The sequence below is a fragment of the Drosophila melanogaster genome, chromosome 3L (genome assembly GCF_000001215.4).
Source record: "Drosophila melanogaster chromosome 3L".
Taxonomy (NCBI): domain Eukaryota; kingdom Metazoa; phylum Arthropoda; class Insecta; order Diptera; family Drosophilidae; genus Drosophila; species Drosophila melanogaster.
The window spans coordinates 14,999,676-15,014,541 of record NT_037436.4 but is presented as its reverse complement, the minus strand read 5'-3'; the positions used below and the strand labels follow the sequence as shown (position 1 = coordinate 15,014,541).

General features: G+C 41.9%; 2 protein-coding genes across 3 annotated transcripts; one reads left to right on the top strand and one right to left on the bottom strand.

Moving 5' to 3' along the window:
- Nucleotides 1-479: 479 nt before the first annotated feature.
- On the top strand, nucleotides 480-13,304 carry Reck (Reversion-inducing-cysteine-rich protein with kazal motifs). Of its 2 annotated transcripts, none has more exons than NM_001274924.1 (8): nucleotides 480-671; nucleotides 2,778-3,349; nucleotides 6,552-6,607; nucleotides 9,480-9,594; nucleotides 9,668-9,873; nucleotides 10,048-10,189; nucleotides 10,250-11,815; nucleotides 11,918-13,304. In NM_001274924.1, the coding sequence occupies exons 2-8, from the start codon at nucleotides 3,022-3,024 to the stop codon at nucleotides 12,718-12,720; spliced, it is 3,216 nt and encodes a 1,071-aa protein (NP_001261853.1). In that variant the 5' UTR covers nucleotides 480-671; nucleotides 2,778-3,021; the 3' UTR covers nucleotides 12,721-13,304. The 2 variants fall into 2 exon arrangements, with proteins under 2 accessions (NP_001261853.1, NP_648733.2); NM_140476.3 differs by having other exon boundaries at nucleotides 480-703.
- On the bottom strand, nucleotides 13,223-14,591 carry Prosbeta2 (Proteasome beta2 subunit). The gene is made up of 3 exons (NM_079352.4): nucleotides 14,413-14,591; nucleotides 14,163-14,342; nucleotides 13,223-13,897 (listed from the first exon to the last, which is right to left on the bottom strand). The coding sequence occupies exons 1-3, from the start codon at nucleotides 14,472-14,474 to the stop codon at nucleotides 13,321-13,323; spliced, it is 819 nt and encodes a 272-aa protein (NP_524076.2). The 5' UTR covers nucleotides 14,475-14,591; the 3' UTR covers nucleotides 13,223-13,320.
- Between the last annotated feature and the right edge of the window lie 275 nt (nucleotides 14,592-14,866).

Genomic DNA, 14,866 nt, shown 5'->3' with positions numbered 1-14,866 from the left:
CAGTTGGCAATGCGAAAATAAAACTGCCGGTTCGTGACTCGGCTAATAGTTAGCAAGGACACCTATTTGGTATTTTGCGACTAAACTTTTTTATTTGGATATGTTTACTTTTGTTTCCATATAATTAAAAAAAAAAAATCATTACAATTTTATATTTTTTAGCTGGTAATTATTTTCTACATTTAAGACATGCCTTGTTTAAGCTTCTAAGAATACCTATTAGAAAATAAAAATTTTTACATATATTTTTTATGAATATTGTGTCACATACGACATGACACAAATCAAAAGGTATTTATAAAAAATATAGAAAATATGTTAAATAATCGCCCAAATGAAATGTTCCGTTTGTTTAGCTAGAAAATCAGCAACGAGTCTTATATATATTTTGAAATAAACTAAAATGCCCAGTTTTATGCCTGCCATTTCTCTCAGTGCATTTTTCAGAGTCGCTTATAACACAAAGTGAACTCTTGTCTGCGCTCACACTGTTTCCAACCGTCGGATCGTGCGGACGTAAAAGTAGAAGATGTCGCGCGTCAAATGTGTTGATCGCGAACCAAAATAAATCAATTCAATAATAAAAAGCAAAAGTGTTTCTTCAATCAAAATTATATGACAGTCTGCTCAAATTTATAAAATAAATACTTAAGCATAATCCAAACCAAAGTGTGAGTTTCAACGAGTGAGCGCAGTGAACCCGGTAAACAAATCAAACGACAAGTGTTTGTGGGATGCATTTGGGTGCAATGTGTTAATGGACGTGTGTGTGTGTGTGTGTGAAGCTTTTGGAATGAATGTATGTACGTGCAGGTCCTTTTGCGGCTCCTTTGCATCCCTTTTTGCAAAGTGGCGCTATTTTCTGTTTGATGCATATTGTTCTCCCATTGCAATCAAAACGGAGTTGAAGCCACATGTACAGTGGAGATTGCCTATATTTAGCTGGCTCTCAACTTTACAGAAAACATAAGAATAACGTAGTGTTTGAACAGGCCAACTTAAATCTTATTTGCTTACATTTTGTATATAAAACTATGTAAGGATAGTTTCGATTTTATTACCAATTGGATATTTTCAGAATTTCAAACCGGGTTTTAAATAATACGTTTCGATAATTTATAATTTCCCTAAGCAAAGTTGTCTTACAGAGGTAAGACTGTAGGGCCAAAGACAAAGGCTTCTACTTCTCCGCTCAACCTCAAGCTGCATATGAGTTAATATTTGTCTAGTTTTTGAACATGCCGCTTTTGTCTCAGCCTTTGTGTTCCTACTCGGATTCGTCTGACGCTGACGCTGAAGTTGACAAACCAACCAGGTCCTGGTCCACTTTGGATCACGGCGTCTTTGAGGGGATGGCCCGGGGGCTGGGGGCTGGTGACTGGAGGCTGATGACTGGGCGCTGTGGGCGAAGGGATATAGGGGCACCCTGCCGGCATCCACATCACAGCAAATAGCTCCACTTTCCACTCTCGCTGAAAGTGCTATCCTTTTGCAGGATAGCGGCGCTGGCTGTGGATGAGCGGGTGTTCGAGGACGACTCTCTGGCGCTGTAAAATATGCAATTAGAAAGACATCAAAGCACAGTCACCGCTCAACTCAACGCTGATAGCCCGGCTACCCTCCTCCACCCACCTTTCACCACCACCCCCCCCCCCCTTGGTAGTACACTACCCCTTCCTCTGCCGCCTGCTTTGGTATGCGCTTTGACACTGCCACAGACAGGCAGTGCAAAAAATATCTAAATGGTTTCAAAATTTAATGTTAAATACATTTAAATTGTTGAACAGACAGACATTTTTAAAACTTTAAAATTTATTAAAAGCTATGAGCAGTAAGCGATTTAATCTATAAGTTACATTTTTATGAATTTTAATTGTTCTAGCTTTTGTATTTTATGTTATATTCTAGATATTTCCTTGTTTTGTTTCTTTTTGAATTTTTGAGCATTTTTCAGTCGATTTATATTAGCTTAGAACTTTATAAATTTTTTTTATAATAATATATAAGCACGAATGTAAATTAGTTAGTTTTTTTTTAGTGTGCAAAGTGCAAGGACACTAGGCGAAAGGCAGAAGGGGCGCAAAAGAAGGCTTTCGAAGTACCCAACCCGAAACGAGTCTCATCATTAGTGCTCCCCCGCCATTGCCGTTTGCGTCACTTTGTCGGCCGCTACCGCTGGCGCTTTTTGATATTATTTATTTATATTTTTTACTTTTAATAAAATGTTGTCGCCGTTGCCGTTCGGCAATGCCCCCGCCATTTTGCCTTTGTGAAAAACGGCGGAGCGCAGGCAGCGAAGAGTTGGGAACGTTTTGCCAAACTCGCGACCAAGCGAGGTCAATTGGCTTAATTACTGTGTGACATCGTGTGGACAAGTGATATCGATGGAGGCGTCTTCGAAATGCCTTCACATTCGCCACCGAGTAAGCAGTCTTGCATTTATTCATGTATATTTCAACAGATAGCAGTCCAACTTCCTATCAATAGAGGCCCTTGTGCGGGAGACCATTAAATTTAATCGTTTTTCGTTTTTTGTCTGCGTTTTTCAATCACTATCTAGTAACGAGCATCGCAGCCCCACTGTCCATAAACATATACACTCGAAAAAGCAAGCTTAAATGTTGAAAGCCTTATTGAATTAAAGTTATTTGGTAATAAAAATAAATAAATGTAGCATTGACTCCTTAAAACTCCAACACTGCCATCATGCATTTGTTTAAATTATAGAACTAAAAATAAAATTTTTATTTATACCTCAACTTTTTTTTTCTGTGCAGGAAAAATCAGTTTTTATATAGTGTAAAGTAGTGCGTAAGCGGTCGCTTATCGAACGGATGCCAATTGGCCATGTGTGTATGTGGATGAACCCAGCGAGACTTTTGACTTGTGACACGCTCATTTCCTTTGGCCGCAACCAGCTATCAGTGTGCACAAAATGCACTCGACATTATAATCAGAACAAAATACAAACAAACAAACAAGTGCATTTAAATTTAAAACTCAGACAAAACAACGATAAAAATGCGCCTGAGTGGCTGGGAAATTCTCCTGTTCCTGCTGCCCTTCGGAGTGGTCAGTGCTGTCCGGCAGTTGGAGGAAAATCAGAGCATAAAGAATGATCACCATCATTCGGTGGAGCGACAGGTGCGACGTCGAAATAATAAAAGTAATGCCTCAGTGGATCACCATCGGCATGCGCCATCTAGCGGATCAAAGAAGAACAGTCGGAGCCATTCTGTAAGCCTGGATTCGGATGACTACGATTGGCTGGATGCGGATACTAGTGAGGCAATCGATAGCTCCGAGGTCACGGCTGTGGAATCTATAAGATCACCCGGAGAATCATATGGTAAGTTGATAAGAAATTTTAGCACTCTGACCTTTTACTTACACATTAAAAGCAGCCGCTTATCAGTTTGGTTTGACCCACTCAAGAGTGACAAATGATTTAGAAATATATTCAAAATTCTATGTGAAAAAAAATGTGTTAAAGCAAAACAGAAGAACATAGTCGAATACTTTATCAAAAGTGCATATCAAATCAGAGAATCGTCAGATTCATAAAAATTATCAATATTTTATTGGGTAATTCTCCCCTTCTGCATATGATATGCAACATACCTACACCATATATATTTTGAATTCGAGTTCATTGCTATGAAAAAAAAACTGGTTCCTTGATTCATTTGAACGTTGTCACTTTCATTCACTTCCCTTTCGAGGGCCCGCATTTTTAGGGCTGGTCAGTTCGCCTGCAAATGGAGGAAACGGCGAAAAAGTATAAACATTTTACAGCCCCTCCCACTTTGATTTGCATGTAAATGGAACCACACTCGCATCCACTCACTTAATCAAAAGCAATAATTTGCCTTTGAGCGCGAACGAAATGTTTTAATTGAAAGTGCTGATGCTGATGACGATGATGCCACTGTTTTCAGATACAGATACTCGCAACCGAATGAGTGCGTGCTTGTGCTCGTATCTAAATTGAAACTGTGTTAAAAATTAGTTTAAATTGTTGCAAAGCTGGGTTGCCTGATGGCGCCAGCATATGTACGAAACTCAAGTAGGAATCCAAGATATGCTTCATTCTCCTCGCTGCCTGTTTTATTAACTCGCTGCTCGAGTGAATTATGGTGGGCTGGGGTGTCAGTGTATGATAAATGTGTTAGATTTCCAATGAAATTTTATGGCCTGCACATACATATATGTCGCCGCCTTGAGCTTAACTGATTGTACTGTGGCTCTTTTTTGCAAAAGGAAATTCTTTGGCTCAACAGCGCGATGTTGTGCATCCGAAATGATGTGGATTGTGCGGCATTTGAAGTGTTTTGCATACAAATAGCCATCGTTGATGTTTCATTCGAATGGGCTGCGATCGTAAAATAGCTATTAAACAATCATTTTTGTTGCACTCACGTTAATCAAACGGGTGGTCGGATGTGTCCACTCCTTTTGATGGAAGTTATCTTCCCGCAAATGCCGACAACTTGGCGACAAATCAGCTGCGACACTTGACATGCGACAGCGAATCCGGAGACTGCCATTCAGTGGATTTCTTTATTTATAGAAGTCACCCCATTCCACAAATCCAAACAGGAAAGATATATAGCATACAAAAAATAGTATTAAATTAGAACATGACATGTTGGATGGACTGAATATCCTTTTTGGTTTTTATGCATTAAGCCATCGAAAAACTCATACAAAATAAAAACTAGTCTGAAATTAATTTATACATATTTATTTAAATTATTTTCAAAAAGATTACCTATTTTTTTTTTGCGTGTGGTGCGTTGACAAGCAACTTAGATCATTGGCCAGAAGAAAAAGAAACCATCGGAAGACTGCGCAACTTTGCAACTAAAACTGAAATTAAGATACACAATAAAAATAGCACTCAACGACACACTATACGCAGAGTAGCACGCACAAATGAAAACATTAACAGTTTTAAAAATAAATGCAAAATAAAAACCAAATCAGAAGAATCGGAGAAATGTCCAAATGGGATAGAAGACAACGCCTGGGAAATCAAAATGGCATTTTCCAAAAGATTTGTCACAGTTTCGCACATTTGCACATTTGATTCCCCAAATCGATGTTCACAGGCCACAACCAAATTTATTTCGGTGGACTTCAAAGTAAATTTCTGCTAAAATTAGTCACTCAACCCGAGAAAAAGATAAAATGCGACTGCCCCGGACTCGCTTGGCCGAAATGAAAATGGCTGAGCCAAAAATACGTGAGTTTTCGAACCAGAAACGGTGGAAATCTTAGCAGTTTTCACTCCACCCCCTCATCCATAGTTTCTTGCCCTGCTTTGGCAATTGCACACTTAATTAATGGGCACTGCTTTTGATCTTCTGTGAAGTTCAGTAGCCCCCCAATTCCTGACGCAAGTGACAAAAACTGAAATTTTTCACGCACTCAGCGAAACTCTTTGAACCCGCCCTTTACGCCCAGCCAACTGTCACACGTCCAAGTGCCACGGATGCGGAGTTTCGAGTCCGGAGATCGGGGACATGTGTCGCAGATGTCAGACATGGGAAACGCTTCCACATAGTGATGGGCATCCCGACGTGATTTCAAAAAAGTCAAATACTTTTAAGTGATCTTCAAAGAAAAGATATTGCATTCGTGTCACGACTTACAGTTCTCTGCCAGCAAACTCATTCATATTCATCTGGTTGGGATATGCAGAGCTATCTCCTTGTTCAATCTGTGGCCCAATCAGAATAATGTCAATTATAGGTAGGTGAGACAAGCTGTTACAATTGACAGTGAATTGATCTTCAAGATCTTACAAGGAATTTAAATCAGATCGCTGGTTGAACTTTAACAAGCTAAAACTGGTAACTGGGTAATATATTTCATGTTTCAAATACCATAAAATATTTCTTTTTATATTAATTATGCATAATGCATGATTATCTTGTGAACAAAACTTTTTGTTATATTTTTGCCCATCCTATCACGCTACCATCCCTGATCCCAAAACCGAACAACTCATTGTGTCCCCCCCCTTTTTTTTCGCAAGAAAAGTTCAACACCCAATGAGCAATCCTCCAAATGAACCGCAGCCAGATAAAAAGGGGAACGGATAAAAAAAAAAAATTGGAAAGGAAAACAAGCCTTAAGTGCTTAATAAGTAATCAGTCACCCTGGGTACTCGTAGATAAGCAGGATACCATTCCAGCCACCTAATTAGTGCGACAAACGAAATCCCATCCCCGTGAAAGTCCCTGTGTGATTTGTGCCAGAGGAAGTGTATGTTGCAACAGATTCAGCACAACATGTGGCGATCATGATCATGGTCATGATCACAAGCGGGAATCAGGAATCGGGCATCAAGCGAATCTGCGTGCAATCCGCTCCTTTGACAGATATCTCTCTGCCTTCCGTGGCATTTATTTAAATTATAATTTACTGAGTGGTGTCAAAATGCGTGAGCCAAGCCATTAAACCCTGATATGCTGCACTTTGCCAACTTAACTTCTTGTTTTCCACTCGCAACATGCTTATTTTCTGTTTGTTTGCTTCTCTTGCAGATATCTTCACATGTTGCAATCAGGTCTTCGGCTCATGTCGCACAGCATGCGAAAATGTAAGTATCGGCGATCAGAGGAAAGGCGGAAAAAAGGGGGTCTTAGTGGGTAGGATTGATCATATATCAAAAATGCGTATGAATGCGTATGAGTGGATGCAACGGGTGATACAGACAATGGCAGCACATTAATAACAAGCTCAAAAATCTCTTTTTTTTACTATTAACTTGGGATTCTTTTTTATATATTCTTGAGGTTATCATACGAATATTAAAAATTCTTTTTTCAAATATTTCCTTCGGCCTTTGCATAGATTTTCCATTCTAATACTTAAACTCATAACTATCTTAAGCCAAACCGATGTGGCAGGCGCCACTTGCACAGTGAAAACCAACTCGAAGGGAAATGATGTGTCTGTCATAAATATTAAACGTTGCTGCCCCACAGGCAAGTGGCCATAAGTATGAACACCTCGGACAGCAGATCAGATACAGATTGAACAAGCCGATAAGGTGGAAAAACTACTGATCAAGCCACAATGCATTTCCTGGTATTTTTATGTGCCCATGAATCCTCTTTTCCCTCGTTATGAATGGAGTACGAGCGGTGCATGCCAAGCGAAATAAATTTAGAATTCAATAAACGTTGATCCGTCGTTGGACTGTCACACGCAGAAAATGCATTGAAAATTATTATGACAGGTTTTAATGGTCGTTCGATTTCGGTGGAACTTTGAATACCATATCCACATCCGCTGGCAGCCGATTTCAGATTATGAAGCCTTGTGCCAAAAAGGATTGAAAAATCCGCACAAATTGCATTGTTAATTAGCATAAACTGGCAAACAGGTAATTGCATCTCAAGACCGAACCCAGACCAAAAGCCCAGTCTGCTACAGAGAAAATAAAACGTATATAGTTGCAATATCAATAATTCTTTATTGGTTGTCACATAACTCAATTTGTGACAAATTTGTTAAGAAGAAAATACGAATTAAATAGATCATCCAAGCTAGTTATAATATGACTCAAGGCAGAATTTATATTGTTCATTTAATTTCTTTCTCTGCAAATGGAGAGCCAGACGAACCAGTTTGCCACTCAAAGTCATTCATAAAAACCGAGCCGGCTGAAAATCAATTTGTTGTCTTTGTGAGTGAGTGAGTGTCGTGTGGTGCAGTTTTGTCGGTAGTCTGCTCTGCTCCTAGCCCCTAGATTTAGTTGGAGGCAATGCCGGCAATCAAATCACTGACATCATTTAACTTTGTAATCATAACCATTTTCCACCCAAAACCAATTAGTTTTCCCAACAGAAAGTGGGCTGCGGCTTTGCCAATCTTTTCATTTAGAAATGCAAATGAAGGCATTAAATCTTTTGGCCAAATTGAAACTGACAAACAGGATAACGCCAAGCCAACCGGTTGCGTTCCCATGGGCGTTACCCAAATCCACTTTGCTCGGCTCTCTCTTTCTCTCATTTGTGTGCGAAAGATTAGAGAGTTAGATCTTACAAGTGGGTGTCGGGAAATTGGAGACCCCTTGATATGCGACTCCCCACTCACAAATTGTTCTATTCCTTATCCACTGATTGTGTGAAAAGTCGAACCCGAGACGGCAGATCATCCCAAGATAAGTAATAATTTACGCCCATTTTATTATTGACAAAATGCTCTGGGGTCTGATAATTGCAACAGGCAATTCTGTGGGCTCCTATCTGATGGGATTCGGTGCCCAGGTGGGCAGGTTGTCCTCGAGGAGTAGGTTCCGGTGGGATGCCAGAGTAGAGTTATCCGAGTGTGTGGGAGTGCGTGACATGGCCACGGACACTTCATTAACAAAACTGCAACAGACATGCCCGAGGCCCGGTCTTCAAAGAGGGGGAACACAACCCGGGAACACACATGCACGAAGTGCGTTCCATTCAGGGGCGTAGTCGATAGAAGGCACCCTACAATTCGGAAATTAACATATGATTAAATAGATGGGCGGATATACCTATAAGTGTCCTATCAACAACTTTTCAAAATAGAAACATAATTAAAAAGGGTTTTTACTCTAATAGCCATGTTTCATCTTTAATATTAGTTAAATGTAGGTTTATAAATGCATAATTATATCGACTGGGAATATCTATATGATATTAACGCTTGATTTAACTAAAATATTATTTTAAGTTCATGCACATCTTTTGGTACCAATATCTCCACCAAAATGCACTCCCCGTTGATCACATTGCATCTCCACCTCAGTTTATGTTAATTTGTATTTATGGGAATGCCACCAGGCTCAAGATCCAGACAAGTTCCGAGGACAAGCACACGAAGTATCTTGAATAGACATCGCTTTACTCAGATTACTGTGGCAGATACGATGCGACGCAGTGTGGAGTGAGCCTGAAAATTTGTTATTGAAGTTCCCTTGGCCTGTTTTTTTTTTTTTTTTTTTTATCGATAGAAAGAGCGAGAGCGGGCCAAATGTTATTTATGATGGTGTCAGGATGGGAACAGCACTCAAAAATGTAACATAATACGCCAAAAACTACAACAAAAAAGAGCGGGAATAAAGTGCAACCTGCATGTTTCGATCCCTGTCTCAAAAACTTAATACCGACCCTGATTGCAATCCTATGCACTTAAACAAAGAACATTGAAAATCAGTTGGGTAAGGTTGTTTTTTAAGAATTCGGACAAAAATCGAACAACGAATACCGAAGTCTATATTAATTTAGGTAAATTTCCAATTTAATAACTGTTTAAAGCACAGTTGAATGCACTCAATTTTCCTGAGTGTTGAAACTTTGAGACTGCGCACACAGCACTTGAAATCCAACAGGTTGCGGGTCAGGAGTTGCGGGTTAAGCGCACGGTCGATGATTAAGTTTGATTGCGTTTAATAACTTGTTGTCTATTGCAATTTATGCATATTTTTCCAGTTATCTCTGGTGGAGTTTGCCACTGGCACTGGCGGCGACAATCGCGATGAACTGCACAGATATTGTCAACTGCACCAGGTGGAATTTTGGACCTGCGTCAACCAGACTTTCGACGGTGAGTGTGTGTTAAATTAGATCATAAAATCCATTAAAAAATATATGTATATATTTTGTCTTTTTTCGCGCAGCGATCACCCGTGGAGCCGACTGGTCGGGAAGACGCTGTTGCCAATTTGGAGTCCTGCCCCATTGCCGCAACGTCTGCGCCACTTCCACTCGCTCACCGGTGCAAAATTGTCGGCGGAGCGACGAGCAGACGCTTTACGACTGTCTGGAGCGGCAGGAGGCAGCAGATCAGTGCTGCGGACAGGCCCGAACTTCCGAGTGCCTGGAGGTAAGGATAGCACAGTGATATCATAACTTTAACTTTAATATGGAAGTTTCAAAAACACTGACCTAAGGATCACATTGAGAATCCTAACTAATAATACGTTGTTATGATTGCTAATAGTATTTATTAGAATTATCTGAGTATTTTACACGATACTTAATAACTCAATATGTTCAGGCCTGTCGAGCCGTCTTCGAGCCCGCCAATGACAACCATGACCATGTGGACATAAATGGAGCATGTGGAGATCGCAACGCGGATGTGATTCAGTGCGTGAACAACCACACGGACATGACTCCACTGGCAAATGCCGAGCAATGTAAGATAACTTAAGCTTAAAAAATGAATAAAAGCTTATTGTTTCAAAACTATTCCTTAGATATACCCTGTTGTGAGTACAGCAGCAAAGAGCATTGTCGCCACACCTGTCGGAATCTTCTGCATCAAAACGCCACTCTTATGGAACGAAGTGAGGTAATCTTCGGCCGTTTGGAAGCGGCAGGATGTGGGTCACCACTACCACAACTGCCCTTCTGGCAGTGTTTTCTTACAGTGACAGGTAAACTATATGTTCCGGGAGGATCTGGAAGAGCCGGGGGATCGTTAGCCCAAGGACGGATATCGGGGCAAGGGGGATCTCTGGCTGAGCCCAATCACCTGGGAATGGATGCGGCTAAAAGGCAATGCTGTGAACAAGCCAGCAGCCACAAGTGCCGACGATTGTGCAACCAAATCTTCACCAGCAATTGGTGGGATGCACGGAGCAGTTTTGAGAACGAGTGTATGGATCAGCCTGGAGAAAGGGAACTGCGACGGTGTATAGAAAGCGTGGATGCACCATGTGAACTCGGATGTCAGGGTCTTAGTTTCTGCTCGAACTTCAACAATCGACCTACGGAACTCTTTCGCAGTTGTACACCAGAACATGATGCAGCTGCTCGCGAGGATTGGCAGCTCCTGCAGCAGCGGGGAACCGTCAGAGTCCTGGGACAGGAGCTCTTCATCAAGAACACCAGTCGTTGTGCTCCGGATAAGTGGAGGGCTTTGGTGTGTGCCCTCCAATTGAAGCCATGCACGCGAGTTGGTCTCTTCAACGGCATTTGCAGCGAAGATTGCCACGAGCTCTTGGATGAGTGTCTGGACTGGACGTTACAGCACCAGCGACCAAAGGATATATGTTCTCGGTTAAAAGAAAAGGATGATGATGATTCTCCACTGCCTTGTATATCCCTAGAGAGCTATCTGAAGCCAGGGGATGCCAGTCCAGAGGAGTTCCAAGGTATTACTTCACCATGCGCCCAGAAACCCTGCAATGGCAGTGAAGTGTGCATCCTGCAGCGAGGAGGCAATCAAGGATACTCCTGTATACCGGGCTGCAATTTGGGACAGGATTCCAAGCTGTTTGTACCTTTCGGCTCATATGTGCGTCTTGGAAAGAGTAATCTCCACAAGAAACTGGAAGTGGGCCAATTTCCGCTGGCCGAGCATATAGTTTGCTCATGCGGACTACAAGGTCGCCTGGAGCAATGTCAACCGCTACCGAGCTATATGCATGCCCACTGCACTCTTCCAGGAGCGAGGAGCTACCGGCATGGCTCCTCTTTCTACTTGGAGTGCAACCTATGCAGTTGTTTCGCCGGTGAGATCACTTGCACCAAACAGCAGTGTCGTCTGCCAGGATTTGTTGATTCCGGTTACACCAGTTTACCGTGCAATTGTCCAGCTCACTATGTTCCCGTTTGCGGCTCCAATGGCAATACTTATCCTTCGGCATGTGTGGCCAAGTGCCATTTGCCAGAGGGAGATTACGTCTACGGCGCATGCAATGCTCGGAATGCCTGCCAGGCAGCACCTCCAAACAGTTGTCCATCCGGAACTCAGTGTTTAGACAGCCGAAAGGTGTGCCTGGCCAGCATGCAGCGACCTTGTCTGCAATACGTGTGTGGTAAGTTAAGAAGGATTACCATTTTACTTAATTTTTTTTTTTAATTCTAAAAATATTTCATAAAAATAAATTTAAATTATATATATATTTTCTCCATTGCAGTCAATGCCACCGCATCCAACTGTTCAACTTTTCATCAGGGCGAGGTATGCGATTCCCAGGGACGGACTTATCCCAATGCCTGTGCCCTGCTGAAAGCGAATCCTCAGGGTCAAGTTGCCTATTGGTCCGCCTGTCAATCCAGTCGCTTTAATACCTCACCTTCACCAGTCTGTGGCATCAATGGAGTGACTTACAAAAGTAGTTATGCGGCCAGAGCGGAATATGTGCTGGTGGATTATGTGGGTCGATGTCGGGAGGTGGGACTACTGGTAAGCGATATGGGAAGACGCTGTAGGACTGTCAAGTGTCCCGCTCCCGTATCCAAGCATTGTCGCTTGATAGTTCCCCCAGGAGCATGTTGCCCCCTGTGTGCTGGAGGAGCCTTCAGGATAATCTACTCCAGAAAGCAATTCGATCGCGCCATGTACGGACTAAGGGCACAGAGCAGCACTCTTTTGACATTGCAAGGAGTGCTGCAGCAGCTGGATGGACTGGTGCAGGTTAGCGAATGTCAACTGACTGGATTTCTCACCATGGAAGTGGGCATTTTTGTGGCCATAGTACCGTCCAGCAGTATCAAGAGACCGACTCACCTTCAATTGGAGGCCTGCGCCCGGGAGGCGGAGAAGATATCCTCCCTAATCAATGCCCAATCACCCAGAATTACAACCAATCTAGCTCTATCCTGTTTGACAGTATCGCATCTACTAGAACCCACGCCAAATGGAGCTACATCTTATGGTCCCCACGCCATTTGGATACTCCCCTTACTTTTGTTAGTTTCTAGAGTAATCATAGCTTAAGATAGTCCTAGAAGGAGTGTGTATGATCTGACTCAATCAAGTGAATTCTTGGTGCCAATTAACCCGTTATTCTAAGGAGATGGAAAGTGCCTTCAACTGTAAGGAATTGACCCTCTGTACCATGTGATATTAGCTAAATTAATTCTTAAGCTTTAATGTTCTTTTATAGTTATTATTTAATTTATGCCAGGGTCCGTAAATCACCAAAACCCCCTTTTTGTTTTACCTAATTTAAATGTATTTAATAATTCAAATCATTGCTCCATGGTAATATTTAAATTTAAAATAATTATTTAAAATCTGGATCGTAAAAGTACAAAGAGATTGATGGACCAAAACTCGACACTGTGCCCTAACCATGTGGAAACATTCTTAAATTTGGAAAACATTGTAATATAATTATTTTTTGGTCCCTGGCTAGGAGTTCGTTAATGACCAAAGCATTGTCCGCCTAGGAGTATCGCTAGTCTAATAAAAACCCCAGAAAAAAACACAGCAACTTAAGATGAAGCATGGCTTCCTTTATTGAACCACTCCATATAGATCCTGCCGAAGCTTTATTATAATAAATGTACGAAAAGGGTAGAAAGGGGAATCGCTTTAAGAAATCTCCATGGGCACCGCCTGGACGCGTTCGGTGACGAGTAGGTCCTTAATGTTGGTGTGCAGCACGGTTGAGGTTCCGGTCTTGAAGCGGTAGTCCAACTGGCGCTTGCCCTTCTTGTTAGCCAGCTCATAGTTGCGCAGATACTCAACACTGCCCTTGCGGATAACACACAGATCGATGTTGGATCCCGAACCCAGATCGTTAAACACTCCGGAGGCGATGGCATCGCGCACCAGTTTCTTGCCCTCCTCTTCGGACAAGTCAGGTTTCCAGCGACTTTCGAAAACGGTCATGGCGGCCAGGGAACCCGATCCCATGGTGGCGTACGGCAGCTTATCCGAACTTCCATGTGGGTGAATGGAATAGATGTGGGGTCCAGTCTTATCCACTCCACCAAGCACCAGAGCGGCACTGATATGACCCTGGTAGCGGAAAAGCATCTGCTTCAACATCGTATTGGCGGCCACAACGCGCACCTCACGATCTGTCTGCAAGCGATGCAGCTCCAGCTGGGAGGAGATGAGATCCGTAGTCATCTCAGTGTCCGCAGCGGTTCCAGCTCCACAGCAGCTGAAGGTAAATATTTTCGTTAGGTATTGGGAGATACTTGCATGTTAGAAAGTACACATATTTTTAAGTTAGAGCAACATAAGCTACACCCTAAGATCCTCAACTTAAAACACGGGCCCCTTAAAATTGGAGACAAATTGATCTAAGCCGGCGAGGACAAGGAAATAGGCCCACATTTGAAATGCAGGAAAAAATACCGTAATCCCTCTTATAGTATTATTAGGTTCCCTGTGCACTTAAAGGCGCATACCGTCGGTGGACTTACTATATGTTTTTGGCCAGGTAATGGATCTTGGCGCAGTTCTTGTCCGAGACAATGGGTCCCTCGGTGGCTCGCGTATCGGCGCCCAGAATAACACCATCCTTGTAGATGATGCCAACGATTGTGGTTCCCGTCTTGGTGGTGGTCGGTGGCTTGAAGCCTCGATTCAAAAGAGTTGCATTGCTGAAAGCAAATAAAACACCAATTAATAAAAGCCGATGGGGTATTGCTGAACAACTTGGACGATTCTTACCGCTTGCAGTTGTCGAAATTGAAACCAGCGCGGGGCAGATCGCGTGCGTTATCCAAATCCATTATATATATTCTTCAATTCAACTATATTAGCAAGGAAAACTAAGGTTTTAATTCTGCCGAGCGCGATGACAAACAAAATTGTTAAATGCTTGCTAGAGCTGGAAGTACAATCGATATTGTATCGATATATATTCATGGACTCAACTAGAGCGATAGTATTGAAGAAATAAATTATTAATAATTTGACGTTATTAATAATTTGACTTATGTAACTTAAATTATTCAATGTTGTATTATTTTAATATTTTAATGTTGCATTGTATAATTTTAAAACTTTTTAATGTTTGGAAATATTCCCCGCAGTATACATGCAATAAGTGCTTAGGAAGGCCCCTTATCTTTTGTAAGCGAATAGTCATGTTTGAAAAATATCGATATACTGTTTCCACCTG

Excerpts from the sequence above, each read along its gene's own strand:
- Prosbeta2 (NM_079352.4), bottom strand. The coding sequence starts at position 14,474 with ATGGATTTGGATAACGCACGCGATCTGCCCCGCGCTGGTTTCAATTTC. Across the intron at positions 14,343-14,412 it reads AATTTCGACAACTGCAAGCG|CAATGCAACTCTTTTGAATC; the intron begins GTAAGAATCGTC and ends ATTTGCTTTCAG. Across the intron at positions 13,898-14,162 it reads TACCTGGCCAAAAACATATA|CTGCTGTGGAGCTGGAACCG; the intron begins GTAAGTCCACCG and ends ATTTACCTTCAG.
- Reck (NM_001274924.1), top strand. The coding sequence starts at position 3,022 with ATGCGCCTGAGTGGCTGGGAAATTCTCCTGTTCCTGCTGCCCTTCGGA. Across the intron at positions 9,874-10,047 it reads GAACTTCCGAGTGCCTGGAG|GCCTGTCGAGCCGTCTTCGA; the intron begins GTAAGGATAGCA and ends CAATATGTTCAG. Across the intron at positions 10,190-10,249 it reads ACTGGCAAATGCCGAGCAAT|ATATACCCTGTTGTGAGTAC; the intron begins GTAAGATAACTT and ends ACTATTCCTTAG.